Source organism: Hevea brasiliensis, unplaced genomic scaffold (genome assembly GCF_030052815.1).
Source record: "Hevea brasiliensis isolate MT/VB/25A 57/8 unplaced genomic scaffold, ASM3005281v1 Scaf57, whole genome shotgun sequence".
NCBI classification, from domain to species: domain Eukaryota; kingdom Viridiplantae; phylum Streptophyta; class Magnoliopsida; order Malpighiales; family Euphorbiaceae; genus Hevea; species Hevea brasiliensis.
This window is the reverse complement of record NW_026615106.1, coordinates 3898-19135: the sequence shown is the minus strand read 5'-3', so window position 1 is coordinate 19135 and position 15238 is coordinate 3898. Positions and strand designations below refer to the sequence as shown.

At 32.7% G+C, this 15238-nt stretch overlaps 1 protein-coding gene across 4 annotated transcripts; it reads left to right on the top strand.

The window, feature by feature from the left end:
• Positions 1-365: 365 nt before the first annotated feature.
• LOC110639243 (protein FATTY ACID EXPORT 1, chloroplastic) lies at positions 366-10323 on the top strand. Of its 4 annotated transcripts, XM_058142588.1 has the most exons (8): positions 366-564; positions 748-927; positions 1090-1297; positions 8971-9138; positions 9709-9755; positions 9858-9898; positions 10062-10167; positions 10298-10323. In XM_058142588.1, the coding sequence occupies exons 2-7, from the start codon at positions 823-825 to the stop codon at positions 10150-10152; spliced, it is 660 nt and encodes a 219-aa protein (XP_057998571.1). In that variant the 5' UTR covers positions 366-564; positions 748-822; the 3' UTR covers positions 10153-10167; positions 10298-10323. The 4 variants fall into 4 exon arrangements, with proteins under 4 accessions (XP_057998571.1, XP_021645804.1, XP_021645801.1 ...); XM_021790112.2 differs by having other exon boundaries at positions 367-564; positions 833-927; positions 10062-10323; XM_021790109.2 differs by having other exon boundaries at positions 367-564; positions 726-927; positions 10062-10323.
• The last annotated feature ends 4915 nt before the right edge of the window (positions 10324-15238 follow it).

The following is a 15238-nucleotide window of genomic DNA, read 5'->3' as shown; positions in this document are numbered from 1 at the left end:
ATTTATTAGCTAATTAAATATATAGTTTAAAATATTATTTTATTAATAAAACAAAATCTTAAAACTTAATTATTTTATATTGAAAATGGAATTAAGAACATTTTGATATTTTTATAATAAATAATGATAAATTAGATAGAAATAAAGTAAATAAATCAAATTTTCAACAAAATAAAAAATGACAAACTAACTTATTTATTTTAAAAAACAGAGACTAAATTGTTAATTTTATCATATTTCAAAATTTATATTAAAATTTACCCTAAAAAAATTCCAAAACATACTAAAAATAAAATAAAATTCTCAATTTCTCCTTTGGTAGAGTTCTTATACTATTATTATTAAAATGTATTTATTGTAATTGTACCTATTATTTTTACATTTTTTTAATAATTAATCCATCGGTTAGGCCCTGCAGACGACGCACCTCTTTGAATCACCACGGCACCACCTCATTGCTGTCGTTCGCGATTCCTGTTCTCCAACTCCTCTCCATCGCTTCTTCTCAGAAGATCGGTGTCTTTTAGAGTTTCACGATCATCACTGAATCCCGATTAAATTGAGGTAAAATCACTTAATTAAACCTCAATGAATGGCTGGTTTTGATTTTGCTGTTTGGGTTTGATGAGTTTAAAATTATGGAAATGGAAATATGATGGGATCAATTTGTATGTGCATTCTGGTTGAACCATATTTACGTAGAAACTGATAATCCTTCTTAGAAGATCGTTTGATTCCAAATTTAAGGTCAAGACGCTACACTAAAAGAAGGGAACAAACCAGTTGCCTAGTGGCCCAATTCCTGTGTTCCTGATCTCAATCATGGCAGCAGTAGCACCAACAGTTTCTCAGCTATCGTGCTTCTCTTCAATCAACCGTAATCTGCGACTCCATCTTCGATTCTCTCCTCTCTCTACTCGCTCCAAGGTAAATGTTAAACCTGAAAGGCTGAAACTTCCTGCCCAATTTTACATTTAAAAATCGCTAGATGCCCAAAAAAAAAAAAGAAAAAAAAAAGCCTTATGCTATGCATAAATAAAAAAAAAGGAATTATAGATGGTATACTGAGTATTGCCTTGAATTACCCAGTTATTGATTGTTATGAATCTTGAAGGAGCTCGAGATACAGATAGTTCCAGTTCAAAGGTCAAAACTAGGCTTAGTTATGCAGCTGACGAATCAAAACCATACGTGGAAGGGCCTGCAAAGCCTTATGTAGAAGAAAAAGGAATTACTGATTCAGTCAAGGTATATGGCACAGCAAAAATCCATGACTTCTGTTTTGGGATTCCTTATGGTGAGTGAACGTGGTTCAATTCACAGATAACATTTTTGGTGTCTATTTTCTAGTATTCGAAGGCTTTGTGAAGATGATTCATTCAGTTACTTCAGTTATATATTTATTTTTAAGTTGATTATTTTTGAACATTAAAATGCATTTTGGTGCCATTAGTTTAAATTCTATTGCACACATGGGTTGTTTTGGGCCATTTGGTAACGCTAGCAATTAGATGAATAAAGTCTAATGATTTTATTCCAGCAAATTTTATGGAAAATGTATTAGGTGTGTTGCTAAATTTTTTCAGCCTATTCTATTCTCACTGGTAGGTGGAATTTGATTGTGTAGAATTTTAGATCAGAAGCAGTTACAGATTTGGAAAAATGAGAGAATGAAATTTCATTTACACAGTAAAAGTGTCTTATATACAAAGCAGCTAGAGTCTTCTACCGTAAGGTAACAAAAGCACATGCTGAAATACTGTACAAGAAAAGTAAAAAATAGCCAGCTAATAATTTAACAAAATTTCCCACCAATAATATTCAACAGATTGTAATATAAATCATTTAAAACTATAGTTGTAATATGTAAATAATCTTTTCATGATGAAGATTCTTTAAAATTTTGGCATTGAGTCTTTTTTTTTTTTTAATTTCCATGGAGTTTTGGATTTTTTTTTTTTTTAATAATGAAATACAATGCTGATAACTATGAAACATTTTTCATTATATTCCTCCCTTAATCTTCTAATTTTATAATAATGTTTTATCTTTTAAAGTTCAGAAAATGAATGTCATTAGAAGTTTCTGCAATCTGTCTCTCTCCCACTCTTGCACCAGTATGCTTTGCTTTTTGTAGCATGTGTTGGAGATTTGTGTGTAACTAATAATCCTGCATCAAGTTAATGGTGTTTCATGTTCTTTCCTTTTTGTTGTTTTTTTTTTTGCCCCTCTTTTTTAGGTTAGGAAATGACAGAGAGTAAAACATTGGAAACTATATGAAAATGAGAAATTGGAACCATCCTTTAGAAGTTGCCAAATATTTATAGTTAAATTGTCATAATGGACTGACATAAAGATGTTACTAGGACTAATTTTCAGAGTTCACAAGCAATTGGCTAAAACATTTTAGCTTTAATTGATAGATTTTACAATTGTAATGCTAATTAAGGCCAGCCAATAGATGTAGCACCATGAATTTTAAAATGTAGTTGACAAGTACAACCTGAATAATTCCTTTGACATATTTCCTAAAGGATATACTTTGGCATGTGAGATAATATAGTTGTAAGGGATGAAACATTAACTTGATGTTAACGAAAAGTTGGAGCTGTGGAGGAGTGCCAAAGAAACTAAGGGTTTATTTTATTATTATTATTATTATTGCTTAGATGAGATAGAGGTCCAACAATGCCCACGTACTCTAGACTAGATGCTTAGATGAGATAGAGGTCCATCAATGCCCACGTACTCTAGATTAGATGCCTATGTTCTATCATTCAAAGCAATAGGTAATCGAGAAGGGTAAAGTAGAATAGATGATGTGGATAGGTGTGCTAAGAGTACTATGATTGCAACATACCAACTAAGGTGAAGGAAAAGATTTTGTAGACTGTGACTTGACCAATTATGATATTTGGTGGAGAAGAAACAACATTTTTATAAGATTAGCATAGTAAAAAGGAGAATGTTAAGATAGATGTACAGGAATACTAGGATGGACAAGATAAGAAATGAATGCACCTCCAGGATTGGGATGGTGGAAGTCACTCCTACTGATGAAAAGTTAAGATTGAGATAATTTGAAGATTTGCAATGTAAACCAGGAAATGCACTATTATGAAATATTGAGTACATTGAGGTGATAGGAGGTAAGAATTTAAGGGGCAGGCCTAGGATGATGTTGGCAAGCATCTTTGTAAAGTGGTGATAAAAATGGTTTTTGACTCCATGTTAATTTATACCACTAAATAAAGTATGTGAGACATAAGTAAGCAATATATCTCCAATTTGACATGTACCAGTAACTACGACATTCATTAGGAAAGGACACAACATTAGGTATATATGCTTTTAGAGGAACTATAGGAGATATAGACTTCTTTGTAAATATCAATCTAACCCTCTTTCCTCAAACATATTTTGCAATAACTATTTGTGTATGTGATCCAACAAAGCATGCGGTGGGAAGATCATAAAAACTTAATTGTAGAAGTAGTCAAAGATTCAATATCTAACTGAAAAGAAACTGATATATTACTCAAATACAGTTTGAGGTACTAGGTTTGATTCCCCTAATCAGTGATGAAATAAGATAGAGAGAGAAGAAGAAGAAGAATAAGAAGAAGAAAAAGTTGTGAAAAGCTTGATAATCTTGCCTTCAAGCTTGACTGGAATTTATAAGATTTATAGGAATACAAAGAAGGAAGAAAACAGATTTTAGCCTAACTAATAGCAATACAATATCACAACAAATCCTGCTTAATTACAGGAACAAATCAAGGCTAAATCACAGTGATATCTTAACACTCCCCCGCAAGCTTGAGCGTACATACCATATGCTTCAAGCTTGTTACAAATATATTCGATCCTAGCTCCCCATAGGGACTTAGTGAGTACATTGCTAGCTGGTCATTTGAGTTGACAAAATTGGTAGCAATGCACCCTGATTCAATCATTTGTCTAATAAAATGACAATCCACCTCTATATGTTTGGTTCTTTAATGAAAGATTGGATTTGAGACAATATGAAGAGCAACTTGATTGTCACATATTAACTTCATTTGCTTTACTTCTCCATGCCTCAATTCTTGGAGAAGTTGTTTTAACCAAATAAGTTCACATGTAGCTAGGACCATAACTCGATATTTTGCTTTTGCACTTAATTTGGCGACTACATCTTGCTTTTTACTTTTCTAGGATATTAGATTTATTCCAATCATGACACAGTATCCTGAAGTAAATCGCCTATCTGCAGGAGATCCTGTCCAATTTGCATCTGAGTACCCAAACAACTTGTGAGTGGCCTTTATCTTCATGCAACAGAGCTTGTCCTGGAGCCCCTTTGATATGGTTAAGAATGTGTGTTACTGCATCTCCATGATTACTACATGGAGTTTGGAGAAATTGACTAACTACACTTACGGCCAATGAAATATCTAGTCGTGTTATTGTGAGATAATTTAGTTTTTGAATCAATCTCCGATATCTACTAGGGTCTTCAAAGGGCTCCCTTATCCAAGGACAAGTTTAACATTTGGATCCATAGGAGTATCCACATTTTTACAGTCCATCATACCTGTTTCTTCAAGTATATCTAGAGCATATTGCCTTTGTGAAATAGCTATACCTGTTTTGGACTATGCTACCTCAATCTCTATAAAACACTTCGATTTTCCTAGATCTTTAGTCTGAAAATGACTGAATAAGTGTTGCTTGAGTTCAGAAATGTCATCATTATAATTGCCTGGTATGACAATATCATCAATATAAACTACTAAAAAGAAGCTCTTACCATGATTATCATAACGAAAGAATACTGAATAATTAGCTTCACTTCAAGACATTCCAAACTATTGGACTATAGTACTGAACCGCCCAAACCATGCTTTTGGGGACTGCTTTAAATCATATAGTGATCGTCATTGATGGCACACTAAGCAAGACTCCCCCTAAGCAACAAACTTAGGTGGTTGCTTCATATGGACCTCTTCGGTGAGTTCCCCATGTAAAAAGGCATTCGTAATATCCACTTGATTTAGAGTTTAGTGATGCATTGCTGCTAAAGAATTAAGTAGACAAAAAGAGGCAATTTAGCCACTGAAGAGAATGTATCACTGTAGCCAAGTCCATAAATCTGAATGTATCCTTTGACAACAAGACGGGCTTTTAATCGATTAATTTTGCCATCAGGACCCACTTTCACAGTGTAGACCCAGTGACATCCAATAGTAGATTTGCCCTATTGTAAAGGAGCCAACTCTCAAGTTTCATTATCATGAAGAGCAGTCATTTCCTTTATCATTGCATTGCGCCACCCTAGACGTTCCAATGCTTCCCTAACAGTCTTAGGTATGGGAATATTAGATAAGGTAGAAACAAAGGTATAATAGGATGGGGATAAATGATGATAACTCAAAAAATTATAAATGGGATGTGGGTTGCGAGATGAATGAATACCTTTTCAAATGGCAATGGGAGGAGTTGCTGCTTCTGCTAAAGGAAATGACTGGAGTAAGTGATGGAGGAATAGCAGAGTCATATCATGAATAGTAGTGTCATTGATGTTAGCAAGAGTGTGTGGACAACGGGAATAAACTCGAAGAGGTAGAGCATGATTGACTAATGGAGATGGAAGAATAGGAAGAGCTTCAAAGATGAGATTTTTATCTATGGTACTTGTTGAGAAATATGAAGAGGTTTCAAAGAAGGTTACATCGACTGAAATAAAATACTTATTTGTTGTTGAATCATAGCACTTGTAACCTTTCTGAAGCCGAGAGTAGCCTAAAAAGACATACTTAACAGATTTAGGTTGAAGTTTGTATTTTCCAGGAATGTGATAATGAACAAAACAAATGTAACCAAACACACGTAGTGACAAATGATGAGGATTTTCCTCTAGAAATAGAATTTAGTGGGGACTTTAGTGCTAGTGCTGCAAGACAGAAGAAGGCATTCTGTTAATCAAATAACATGCTATTAGAATGGCATCCCCCCAGAAACGAAGAGGAACATGATGGTGTATTAATAAGGTATGAATAGTTTCTACAAGATGCCAATTTTTTCGTTCGGTGACTCTATTTTGTTGAATAGTATATGCACAAGAAGTCTGATGAGTGATTCCTTGGGAAGACATGAAGTTGTTTAAAGAAGAAGATAAGTACTCTTTAGCATTATCACTGCGTAACACTTTTATTGAAACACCAAATTTAGTATGAATCTCAGCACAAAATTTTTGAAATATGGGGAACAATTCAAAACGATTTTTCATTAAAAATACATAGGTGTAGCGAGAATAAACATCAATAAAAGTAACAAAATAATGAAATCCCAAAGTTGAACAAACACGACTAGGACCCCATATGTTTGAGTGAACAATTTCAAACATAGAAGTAGCTCTATTATTGATTTGCTTGGGAAATGAAGCTCGAGTTTGTTTCCCAAGTTGACATGACTCACACTCTAAAGAAGATCGATAAGAAAGATTTGGTATTAATTTCTGAAGTTTGGTGAGACTTGGATGACCCAAACGACTGTGTGAAGATCGGCGAATGTAGCAAAAGTAAAAACAACTAGTGGACTAGGATTGGATAGGTGATACAATCCTTGTGACTCATGTCCTGTTCCAATAGTCTTCCCCGTACCCCGGTCCTGCACAATAATAGAGTCACCATAAAGGTGTTAGAATAATTTAGATTTTTGGTTAATTTGCTAATGGAAATCAAATTGTATAGGCATTTAGGAGCAACTAAAACTGAGTTTAAAGAAATAGAAGGAAAAAGGTTGAATTAATCCTGTTCTTTCAACCACAATCTGTGAGCCATTAGCAAGAGTCGCTTTAGAGAAAATTGGAGGAGAAACAAACTTGGAGAAAAGGTTCTTATTACTAGGAATGTGGTTAGATGCACCAGAATCTAGTATTCATGGGCCAATAGATGAAGACTTTGTCAGACAAGTAAGGGAATTACCAGAGTGGACAATACTAGATGAGGATGATTGTTGTTTTGTAGCTTGGTATTGTAGGTACTCATTATAATCAGCTCTAGTTAAAGCAATAGAATCAGATTGTTGAAGAGTTGCATCAGTTAATGGAAGAAGACCATCTCTATTGGTATGGGCCATATGAACAGCAAGTCGGCTAGTATTGGTAGACTGATTATTGTGTTGTGGTCGACCATGTATAGCCCAACAAATATCTCGAGTGTGACCATTCTTGTCACAGTAAGTGCAATTTAACTTAGGGCTTTTCCCTTTTCCTTTTCGATAACCATCCTCCTGATTACCAGTCTGCACAGCTAAAACAGATGTCTCATCTAAAGAAATGCGCAACAGTCGGGCAGAGACATCTTCTAGTCAGCAGATAACAGAGCTTGTCAGTATCTAATCCCCTACAGATCCAAGATCAGATCGAAGTCTTGTCAATGCCAAGACCATAAAAAATTTGTCCCATTATTGTTCTTGTTCAGTAACATTGTTGGACAAGGGCCTAAGGGAATTGAACTCATCTTTAAGTGTCTTTACTTGTCCTAGATAACTTGCCATATCTTGGTGGTTTTGCTGAAAAAGGACAATATCAGAGACTACTTTGTATATGCACTGCACATCATTAGTATAGAGAGTCTTAGCCTTAGTTTAGACCTTATTACAAGTCTTGCATGATTGGAACAATTGAAGTAGTTTAGGGTCAAGTGAATGCCATAAAAGACTGCATAATTGTGCATCAACCTTAGTCTAATTTGTTCTATCAGTAGCAGCAATGTCACTAGTATTCTTAACTAAATGATTATCATAACCCTGACCTATAAACCATAACTCTACTGATGCAGACCATAATATATAATTATTACTACCCTGTAATTTCACAGCAGTGATAACTGGAGAGCTGGAAATAGAAGAGAGAAGTGGCTTAAGTGCACCTGTATTTGAGGAATCTCTTTTCTCTGTCATGTTGAAGAGATGAAAACTGAGAATACTTTGCAATCCCATTACCCAAGCTACTGTTGGCCTTTGGATGGAAGAAAGGAAGAAGCTCAAAACTTGGTGTGTGGTTGAGGATGGTCACCGGGAGGAGAGAAGTCATCCGGCGTTTGATCCGACAAGAGACATCGCCAGAATCTTGCTCATGCGCCAATGCGTGTAGTAGCATCGGAATTATTGTGGCGGGGCGTGTGGACTAAAGGTGAGGATTCGGGTGCCGGCCTTTTATGGGCTGACTGGCCGGCAGCTGGGAGATCTTCTGAGAGTGGTGGTGCAGTCCACCTCCTTCTTGAAAAAGAGAACTAAGAAGGCAGCCCCTTTTTTACTTCTTTAGGGATTGAAGAACAGAACTGAGAATCAAGCTCTTTAAGGCTCTGATACCAGGAAATAAGATAGAGAGAGAAGAAGAAAAAAGTTGTGAAAAGCTTAATGATATTTCCTTCAAGCTTGACTGGAATTTATAGGATTTACAGGAATACAAAGAAGGAAGAAAACAAATTTTAGCCTAACTAATAGTAATACAATAACACAACAAATCCTGCTTATTTACAGGAACAAATCAAGGCTAAATCACAGTGATATCTTAACAAGTGAATTTCCATTTCTAATGCATTGGATTAGACCTGAGGTTGATTCCTCTAATCAAGTGCAAGCTTGATATTATTAATTAGATCTGAATCTATTAGATTAATTCTATTCGTGGAAGTAGCTCGCCAATAAATACATATTCTGCCTATTATAGAATAACAAACATGTGAATGATAATTTTGTAGGTATATGACATTTCAATTTGCTTTTGGTCTCGTATACAATCTGCTAATTTGCCACTCCTGAGTAATATTGATTACTTTTTTTATTTTTCCAGTTTGATGTGATGCATATATATATATATATTATTCTTTGATTCACTTGTTCATTTAATTGATTTCCTTCTATTTATAAATAACACAGTAGAATTTACTGATGCAAATTTTCAAATGGCCTTTGACCCAGGTGGTCTTGTTCTAAGTGGGGGCCTTCTAGGTTTTGTATTGTCTAGAAATCCTACGATCCTGAGCACAGGTGTTTTATTTGGAGGTGCTTTGCTAGCCCTTAGCATCTTTAGCTTGAAGATATGGAGGCAAGGAAAATCTAGTATGCCATTTGTGCTAGGACAAGCTGGTAATTGAATTATTGACCCTGCAAAACAACTTATATATGTATATGTGTGCTTGTTTAATTTTATCAAAGCAATGACTGAGCATGAAAAAAAGTAAAGAGAATTTGAAAATTGGAAACAAGAGGCCTATATTTGCTATTCTATATGGTTTACTTATAAATTGTTCTATTTGATTTCTTGGTTGGTCCACTTTTCATATGTATCATTACTATGACAGACCCAGTATAAATGATATTGCCAGGTGGTGAGTTGTCAGTAGTCTGCATCACCATGTGATGTGTGCAAATTAAGATTAAGACCAGGGGCAGATATTGCCCTGCCATCTTTTCTGAAATTTTTTATATACTATCTAAATGTTATTTGGATACTCAAAGAGACTAGGTTAACTTTTCACCTAATTAATAGATATTCCTTTTTGATGGGTTAAATGTTAATCTTGAGGGGACTAGGTTAATAATTACCGTCTTTAAAAGTTAAAATTTGTAAGGGTAATATTTAACCCATGATTTTTTAACTTTCTATCAAACACATCCTTAGAGTTAATCTTGCTTTGTCTCTTTCTGATCTTACAGTACTCTCAGCAGCCCTTTTGTGGAAGAACTTTCAGGCATATTTATTGGTTAGTGGTCACATCAAGATGATATTGTTCTCTCCACTAGCTATTTCTTTTTTATTTTAATTTTTCTTTAATATCTAACTCTATTGTGCTGTGCGAATACAGACAAAGAAACTAATTCCAACAGGGTTTTATGTTGTTATCAGGTACTTTTTGTGGTTGCTGATACTTTCTATTCATCAAAATTGCTAAGCGTTTGCTTGGACTTAGCTAAACATTTTATTTTGTTTGTTTTCATTTAATGCAGTGCTGCAATGCTATGCCTCTATTGATATGTGATGTTATTTCGTTTGTTTTCATTTAATGCAGTGCTGCAATGCTATGCTTCTATTCATATGTGATGATCTCTGGAGGAAACCCACCACCGAAAAAGTTGCATTCTTCAACTGTTATGTCATGATGAGAATTCAGAAAGGTCAGATTATAAATTTAATGATGGAACTTTTTGTGATTATAGGAGAATGAGTTGCATTCTTCAACTGTTATGTCATGATGAGAATTCAGAAGGGTCAGATTATAAATGATGTAATTTTTTGTGATTATAGGAGAATGAGGCTGCACTGTTTACTTAGTTCAAAGCTGTATGAGCTGGCCAAAAGTTAGATAATATATATATATATATATATATATATATTTTTTTTTTTTTTTTTGTGTGAGGCAGTGTTACTCTACGTTGCAGTATATGTTTTCTTTTGCAAGATGTTTTTGAGGGCAATAATGCCGCAATTAATAACTAAGTGGTCTATTAAATCAGCTTGGATTTAGTTACTTTTAGTTGGCACCCAAATGGTGGAATAAAACTCATGAATTATATGGTAAAAGGAACAAGGAATTTAAGCATGAGGAACTTAAAATCCTCCTATCACGTGTTTTCACTTCTAAAATATGCTCTTGTTGTTGTTGTAGATCAATTCTGCATTTCATTTTCTTGCCTTGGTACTATCCCCTTCCTTCCGAGTTACACATGCAAATTAGAAAACAGATAGATATGTAGTAAAAAAACTTTAAGATATAGGGCTTGCTGGTGTAATTTATTTACTCTAAGTGCCTTACTCATCTGATTTGGGTAAATATATATAAGGCAACTGAATATCTTAATTATCCACTTTAACTGTTTAAAAGTTGGACATGTACCACAATTCTGATATACCTTTCTGGATGCCAAATTGAACATAAAAGCATTTCATTCTGTGAGCTACTTAAGAAAAAATTTACAGCACATTCTTAAGGCAGGGAAATTCGATTAGTAATTGATCAAGTTAGTCTTCTAAGGTACCTAATAGTTCCTGTTCTTAAATTCTGCGACAGGACTTTCCTAGCTCTGATCTTCAGATCTAATGCTCAGGTTTTGAATGTGTTCATCTTATTTGGGAGCCCTTTACTAAACCATCCCTTGATGAGCATTTAGTGCTCCCTGAAAGCCTTGCCCTCTAAAGAAGTCTAGACATGTTTGACCTTTACTGTAGGAGTATTATCCACTTCAAAAATTTGCTCAAACTAGTATAACCTTCCCAATATTCTGCATCTGAAAATTTCTAATGGTTCTTTCTAATGTAATCATTTGGTGACCTGTGCTTGTGAAGTGAGCTCAAAAAAAAAAAGGGTAAAAAAAATGTCGCTTTCATTTTATTTTATCTTATTTTTTGCTTTCCTGGATAATCTAATTTTACTTTTCAGTTATTACATAGCTATATTTTGGTCAACATTAAAATTTAAAAACCAGTCACTTATTTCTTATACAGTTATTACATAGCTATATTTTAGATTGAGGGATTTGACCCGATGGATTTAGATTTGGATTTTGTCTAAATCCCATATATTCATAACAAGTTGAAAGACTAAAGATTTAAAATGACTACTTTTATTTTGTTATTTCAAATTCATCCCACTACAATCAAATGTATTGGCTCTACTTATATCACAGTTTCTACGCATTTGCATGAAAATTTTTTTTATTAGCAAAATAAAAGACTTTTAAATTTATAAATTTCAAATTCAAATTCTAGAATTTAAATGCAGTCTATGGCTTTTAAGGATCTCGCTCTAATAAGTGAATAATATTGGCTATTCAAAATGCTAGAATATTTTAACTAAGTTACAGGCTCTATGATGATTTAGTGATTTTAGCATGTACATGGAGGAAAAGGGCAAGATGATTCATTTGGTGATGGAACTGAATTTTGTTATGAAACAATGAAGTCGTGGATAAAGAACCTATATTAGGTCTATCACGGATATTAGAACTCATTTTTGGGAGCTTATCAATAAGGTGGCTTGTTTTATTGACATTATCAGATCTTCCCCTAAAGAATTTGAATCGCAGAGCAGAGTTCAAGTTTAAATCAGAGTGGAATTGAGGGGATGTGTTAGAGATATCAACATCCATTTTTGGACATCTACAAGGCATCAAGACAATGAATAGGAATAAACACATGATCTGGTCATGGGTATAGGTAGGCATATCCTTATGTAACTCTGATTTGATGCTAAAAGAGCAAAAATCTGAACTTTAATCTACATGGTCTAGTGATAGTTGCATATATGATAAATCTAGGAGATTCAGATTGGACTTTTCAAAAAAAATAGAAGTGGTAATTATCTAATTGCCGTGGATTTTGAAAGAGATTATCCAATGTACACCAAATGAAAAGTCCTAACACGGCAATATTTTGGTAGACAGAAGTTCAATAACTCTTCAGTTGGGTGGGCTGAGAATGGGCTAGAGCCTAGAAGTTGTTATGTATGGAAAAAGCTATATATTCAAAACTTTTTTATCAATTAATTTTTATCATATATGATATGGTATTATCTTATTAATCGCAATCTATTTTCAAAAGCATATATTTTCTTTTTTAAAGAAAGTGTATCATTTCTTTAAACACTTAATGTGTATCAATAATATATTATTTTATTAAGTGGTATAATAAATTGATATTGAAAAACAACTATGCTCATAATATATTATCCAAAATATTTAAAAAAAAAAAAACTATAAGTGTAGGTATCAAATATTTATAATTTTTAAAATAATTAATCAGCTCATTACTAAAATACGAAATCTCTCTATAGCGTTTGGTTATTATAAGTGTAGGTATCAAATATTTAGCTATCATAATTATGATTTTAATAAATAAAATTAAAATTTTTTAAATCAATTTGTATGAGTCAGCGGTGTTAGCAGTCTCTAATGCCATCACAGAGTAATTTTTCTAATCATCCATTGATAGCTATTAAAAACATACATAAAAAAAATGCAATGGTTTCACACTTTTACCTAATGGATTTATCTTGATTATCTTATTGTACTATATGAATTCATGAGTTGTACTTGTTGATAAACATTACATTAATTTAAAATAATAAAATCATTAAACATGAATTTCTAATGAAGATAAATTGTTAAATAGAGATTGCTAATTTTTATTGTGTAATTCATTAATTATTACTTGGCCATTGAAGCTATATCCAATTAGAAAATATTGATGAATTTAGGGAATTTTTTTTTTCTTTCTGGATTTATAAGAGCCTCTATTCAATCAGAAAATATTAGATAGAGATGGATTTATTTTTTCTTATATTAGGTCTAATTTTTATATGCAACTGGTACTCAAATCTATACTTTGTAGACTTACAGTAACTATCAATCCATGCATCAAAATTATAATTACCTCTATAAGGAGACATGCTATGACAAATGGTAGGATTATAAATCGGACAGACCCACTTAGCATGGATAAATATACAAAGGCATTATGTTATTAACACAAAAAGAGTATATATAGGCATTGTTTGCCCTAAGTAAGACATTCTCGAACTTTTATTCTTTGAACCTCTGCCTTTCATTTATTTTTCCTCTTCCTTAACCTTCCCTACCTCGTACTAATTTAACCATTGAAGTATATCAAGTAGGTAACACCCTTTGGCCTCTAACCCGTTGGAGCCTTGCAGAAGGATTGGTCTTTGAATGAGCACAACCCATACTAGTACCCGTAAGAGGTTGTGAAAGCATCCCAGGTACCCCTATTCAACCTGTATTAACCTAAACACTATTTTGAGCTCGTGTACACGTGCTTACCATCTAAGATACCATCCATATCCACAATTATTAGCTCTTCTTTTTTTTTTTTTTGTGTTAGTACTAAATTTATCTATTTATTTTAAATTTTCATCAAAAAGTCATTGTAAAATTGTTGATTTAAATTGTTGCATTTGTGGGTTTGATGTTTGACTTGAGTTAGGTTTGATGTTTGTTGAATGAGATGGTAGGAAGAGAATTGAATTGGCTGATATATGTAGTGCCTATTTGGCATTGCATTTAGAGGGCTAAAATTATTCTTTTAAATAAAAGTATCATTTTAGATACTGTTAAAAAAAAAACGTTTGAGAAAAGCTTTTTTTTTATTTTAATTTAATGTTCTTATGACTAAAACTTATCAAATTTAATTTTAAATTATTTTTTAATACTCTCTAACTAGTATATTTTAAAAAATAATTTTTTCAATAACAGTTTCAACAGTAATGTCAAACAAGTCCTATATATAATGGAAGAGAACTGGCTGATTGAATCTAAAGAAACTATATTACTTGATATATATTTTTAGAGAATTTGATAATTCGGGCACTCTGCTTTGATTAATACTTGCATCTTAACATATGCAGAGGTTGATCTAAGTTTCTGAGATTGTAGATGGGCAAAATTATATTTATATAAATTAGTAATTAATAAAAGATCTAATTTAAATGTTCACATTTCAAGAAATAATAAAATATTTCAAAAATTAAAAATAAACTTTTACAATTAAATTACAAAATCATATTTATCCATATGTTTTCAACTATAATAATAATAATAATAATGATAAATTTTTTGCCAAGAAATAAAATGAAGAGAATTTTTTTTACTAAAGAATAATAATAATAAAAAGCTTTAAAGCGATATATTGTTCAACAATAGTGAATTTGAGAGAATAAGACACAAAAATCTTTACATATTTTTTTATGATAGGATTTCTTAAAAAGATAAGATAGTGAATATTTTTGGTAAATTATAATAATTAAATATTTAAATATATAATAATATATTATTGGAAGGCGGATTTCAGAAATTCAGAGCAAAAAAAAATCTTCTCTCTGTGCACGCAATATCAAGAAGGAGACAGAGTCAGAAAAAGTTGATGGAATCTGAGATGGATGGGAACAATTAGCAATCCCTATTTGGTGAGGAGCCAATAAAAGGTTGATTTTCAAGTGGCGAATGTGTGGATAATTAGATGATTTGATTTATGATCCACGTGTTCCCTCTTTAACAGTTTAATGTGATCACTTTTCCTCCCACTCTGTCCCTCATTTTTGCACGGACCCGATTCCCATATACTTCGGAGTAAGCATTCGATTTGAATCGAATCAAATCGAATTGAATCGAATTAAATTATAAAAATTAAATTTTAAATTTTAGAAATAAAATTAAATTAAAATGAGTAAAAAAT

Bases quoted from the DNA above. Each gene is read 5' to 3' on its own strand.
- LOC110639243 (XM_058142588.1), top strand. From the start codon at position 823: ATGGCAGCAGTAGCACCAACAGTTTCTCAGCTATCGTGCTTCTCTTCA. The intron at 1,298-8,970 runs GTGAGTGAACGT...CCTTTGACCCAG, and splicing joins CTGTTTTGGGATTCCTTATG to GTGGTCTTGTTCTAAGTGGG. The intron at 9,139-9,708 runs GTAATTGAATTA...CTGATCTTACAG, and splicing joins ATTTGTGCTAGGACAAGCTG to TACTCTCAGCAGCCCTTTTG.